Source organism: Cystoisospora suis, assembly GCF_002600585.1.
Source record: "Cystoisospora suis strain Wien I chromosome Unknown contig_1332, whole genome shotgun sequence".
Classification (NCBI taxonomy): Eukaryota; Apicomplexa; class Conoidasida; order Eucoccidiorida; family Sarcocystidae; genus Cystoisospora; species Cystoisospora suis.
This window is the reverse complement of record NW_027154132.1, coordinates 31,546-36,301: the sequence shown is the minus strand read 5'-3', so window position 1 is coordinate 36,301 and position 4,756 is coordinate 31,546. Positions and strand designations below refer to the sequence as shown.

The 4,756-nt window shown below is 44.2% G+C and overlaps 1 protein-coding gene across 1 annotated transcript; it reads right to left on the bottom strand.

The window, feature by feature from the left end:
* Positions 1-598: 598 nt before the first annotated feature.
* On the bottom strand, positions 599-4,435 carry CSUI_003106 (uncharacterized protein; the record flags this gene model as incomplete). The annotated part of the gene is made up of 3 exons (XM_068063304.1): positions 3,092-4,435; positions 1,510-2,079; positions 599-1,072 (listed from the first exon to the last, which is right to left on the bottom strand). Coding segments are annotated over exons 1-3 (1,188 nt in total), but the record flags the coding sequence as incomplete, so codon positions are not given.
* Between the last annotated feature and the right edge of the window lie 321 nt (positions 4,436-4,756).

Below are 4,756 nucleotides of genomic sequence, written 5' to 3'. Positions count from 1 at the left end.
GAAAGGAAACACATACACGGAGAAAAAAAACCGAAAAAGCAAATCCTCTCTGTAGAATGACTATCTCCTCCTACACTCATCATGATGGACATTTTGACTACCCTTCTATCTTCTCCTCTCTCTAGATATCTCCGTAAACCACCTTCTACGGTTGGTCATGTGGTCTATCCACCTCTCTATCTATCTATGCATCATCCATCTATCTCTATCTACCACTCTTCATGTATCTATCTATCCCTATCTACCATCTTATCTATCTATCCCTATCTACCATCCAATCTATCTATCTATCCCTATCTACCATCCGATCCATCTATCTATCTATGCCTATCTATCATCTTATCTAACTATCCCTATCTACCATCCTATCCATCTATCTATCTATGCCTATCTATCATCTTATCTAACTATCCCTATCTAACATCCTATCCATCTATCTATCTATGCCTATCTATCATCTTATCTAACTATCCCTATCTAACATTCTGTGTGTGTGCCTACAATCCATATCTCTCCACGTACCTACCATTCTACCTACCAGTCTATCTATTCCCTTACTCCCTACATTTCGAGATACTTCTCAGGATCTCCTGCTTACCTCGTCATCACTATCGTCTTCCTTCTTCTTCTGGGCCTCTTTCTTCTGAGCTGCTGCGGCCTTTTTCTTCTGTTTCTTCAACTGGTTTTTTGTCAACCCTCCGGCACCAGCTGTAGTGCTACCTCCTGTCCCCTGTGGAGGTTCTTCTTCTTCTTCACCCCCTGCTCCTGCTGGCTTTCCTTCTGCTTGAGGAGAACCCGCAGAGACATCGAGCTTCTTCTTCTTCTCTGAATCTCCGTCTTTCTCAGGTGGTGCGGACGTTTTCTTTCCGTCTAATTCGGCGAGAAGAGCATCAAGATCTTCATCGTCTTCTTTGCTCTTCCCTTTCTTTGCTCCCTTCTTATTCCTATTTTCAGGCGATGGCTTCTCAGAGACTTTAGATTCCTGTTTCTGCTGTCGGTTTGAAGAAGAAGATGCCCCCCCTCCTACTTCTTGTAGAATCGCATCAAGGTCGTCTGCCTCGTCGACGGCTCCCTGAGAACAAGGGACAAAAAGATATAAAAGAAGATGATACATCCATAGATAGATATATTAAACATAGATGGATAGATAGAAAGATAAAGATAGATAGATAAATAGGTTAAAGATAGATAGATGAATAGGCTAGAGATACATAGATGTCTCTTCGTAAGGACAGGTAGTCGAACTGTATCGAAAGATGTACACACAGTAGAGAGAGATAGTAAGAGAAAGACATGAAGGCCGTCACTGTGCATAAAGGTATAAAGGAAATCTAGAGGAGTACTTTCCTTTCAAGCTTCTTCAAAATCCTGACTGTACACCTTTCCCTTTACTTATTTGACTCGCGAAGAGAAGAAAGACATTCTTCACGGAGTAGGAAATCCAAGTTTGGACAGAGGTAGTAGGCAGGGCGTTTGGTCGATAAAGAACTGGCTGCTCCTTTGTCTTACCTGCTTTCCTTTTGCTTTCTTCTTTCCCCCTTTCATGCCTTGTGATTTACTAGGCACTGCAACATCTGGCTTTTTCTTCTTCTTCTTCTCCTCCTCTTCCTCTTTCTCACTCCCATCTTCATCTTCATCTTCTTCCTCGGATGAAGATAGAGCTTGAAATCCCTTCTTCTTGCCCCCCTTCTGGGATAGAGCTGCTCCTTTTTTCTTCTTGTTCTTTATTTTCTCCTTTTCATCTTCTTCACTCTCCTCGTCACTATCGCTACTAGGGCTACTTGGCTCGTCTTTCCTCTTTTTGGACTTCTTTCGATGCGAGTCTTCTTCTTTCTCTCCTTCACCCTCGCTGCTGGTCGCCTCTTCATCGCTACTTTCTTCGCTGGACGGAGAAGAAGAAGAAGACGCGACAAAAGCAAATCGACTCTGCTGACCTTTTCGACCTCTTGCCCCCCCTACAGGTCTCTCATCCTCGCTACTACTACTACTGCTGCTACTTGTCGCTTCTTCTTCCTCCTCTGAAGAAGATGAAGGAAGAACCGGCTTTCTTCCCGGCTTAGAAGAAAGGGGAGTCACCTCCTAAGAAGAAAAAGACAGAGAAGCAAAGAAAGAAGGATGGAGAAAGCAGACGAAAGAGAAGACAGAAAGAAAGACAGCTTGGAGAAGTAGAGGCGCCAGACACTTCTATACCCCCATTAGGTAACAGATGTACGCGAAGTCACATATGGAGACAGATGATATATACACATGCATATGGATATACATAAATATATATACATATACAGGTATAGAGAAGATCATAGAGTTGCGATGTGCATACACCGTTGAGCTTTTACACATATATATCTATATCTGCAGCAGGAAGAGTCTCGATAGAAGAAGAGCAAACACGTTGAAGCCGCACTGTGTATCCATATGTGGAAGGCATGTCGATTCGGAAACATACAGGAACTCTAGACTTTCACATGACAGATCTCCAGAAATCCTAAATACACGGGGATAGATGTCTAGATGGCATCTATCTCTATTGCGTCTGACTTGACACCTAAATAGCAAGGAAGAAAAGTAGAACATACACACGCCAAATCACGATAGTCCGCAGAAACGCATCTCAACAGATGCACATGTATGTCTTTTCCCTATACCTATACATACATCTCTCTACAGAATATATACATATATATATATACATGTCCCTCTATATCTGTATGTAAATCCATGAGCCCAGATGGCCATTACGAGCCCTTCTCCATAAGGAGACCTTCTTTCCACTCGAGAAGTCTAAAAGAGGAATATCGCATCCTCGAATAGAGAAAAATTCTGGATCAAAAGTCTCCTTGACATCTTTACGTAAGTAGAAATAGCTTGGCTAGGAAGCGAGTCGGTGGGGCGTGAGTCTTCTCACGACCCCCAGCAATAGAAGCATTCACTACGACTAAAGCCGTTCTACACCCTTCCCCCGTAACGAGATAAGGACAAAGGCAGTTTGGCCAAGTGTCATCTGATGGGGAAATAAAGGCATAGAACGAGAAGGAAAAGACGAGCTCTTGTTGAAAGAGATGTGTGAAGAGACTTGAGTGAATTTCCTTACTTCGGATTTCCTATCGGATACTGACTTGAGAGATGAAGATGAAACACCTGTGTTCTTCTGTTTAGAGAATTCCTCGTCACTTGAGTCATCTTTGTTTCCGCCTTTTCCCCCTCTCCCTCTTCCACCTTTCTTCTTTGGAGCCATTTCTCTCTCTTTCTATGTCTGCTAAGAAGACGAAGAAGCGGCGAAGAAAAAGAGGGAAGCAAAAAGAAAGCAATCTGAAGATCAACTGAACAGCATCAACATTCCTTCGACGTCTCCCCACAACTTTTTCGGACGAGTTTTTACCCCCTTGATAAGAGAACAGACAACTCACACTCTTCCTCGAGAGTTGAGCGGATCAAAGCGGGAAAGAGAGAAACAACGAGAAACAGAAATTTTCTACCGATGCAGTGGAACAGATCAACACTTTCCCTCTGACGTGGGGAGGGAGCGTAGGCGAGGAGAGTGTGGGAGACAGGAGACTGGAGAGACTTGGGAAGCGGAACTTGGTCGAAAAGACGAGACTTATTCACCTGCTTGATGTTATGACAATGGATTCATGGAGAGAGATGGAGAGATGGGGGACTGAAGGAAGGATTCGTTACGGGGAGGTTTACTAGTACGAGTCAGAGAAAAATATCTGTACAATGGAACGGTTGGTTTGGGGAATCCTTCCGGAAGGCAAGAAAAAGAAAGCCTATGCTCTTTCTCGATGGAGGAAAACAGATTCTTAACATCTATATGAGAAACGTGAAGAAGGAAAGGGACGGGGAGGTAGACAAGACTGAAGACTTCAAATGAGGGTGCGAAAAGTAAAAAGATGGCGAAACAAGACGAAGAGCAAAAGGTTTCGTTGAAAGTGTCCGGGTGGTTGAATTTTCTATACAAAACAGTGGAATCCGAGTGACGAGAAAGTAGCTTTCTCTTCTTTTCTTTGCTACACATGCGCCACAGCGAGAATCATCAAATTCCCTGCAGATTCATGCGCTTGCGAAAAGCAAAATGTTTCTCTGAGAAGAAGAATACTTTACTAAACCCAAGAAGTGAGGAAGGGAGACAAAAAGGCAGAAAGACAGAAAACAGTGTGGCTGAGGTTTGAGTGATGCAAAACTGAGGCGACTGGATGGACCGACTCTCGACGCTTAACAACTGTGGGGAGAGAGAAAAGGAACCCAAAAAATTTCAGCGGATCCGGTGTGGTCTTGAATGGATGAGAAGAAACACAACCTGGCGGGGAGCCATCCACCGGGACCAACAGAAAAGGGGCGTGTCGTGAGCGGGAAGTGTTGAAGGAAAAGATGAAATGAGGAAAAACAGGATGATGCGGACAAAAACACGGAAGGGGGGGTGTGACGATGTTACCTAAAAGAGGTGAAGAGCAAGAGGCGGACGCAAACAGCGGCAACCAACAGAAGCGAGAAGCGAACGAAAGCGAACGACAACTGGAAATTACACTCGGCACCGGCTTATATACAGAGGTTTAGAAAGGAAGCCGAATAAGGCTGTGGGTGGTGTGTAGGGAGTGTGGAATCGCCAGTCGATTCTTAGGAACGACGCCATACCCGTCAGTTCGGACCAAGAGAAGATGAGCACATGTATATGATTTTACTATCGCTGCGACTACACAGTTCGTTCCGCGCATACTTCGTTTGGTGAGAGGAGAGAGACTTTCTCGTGTGGATT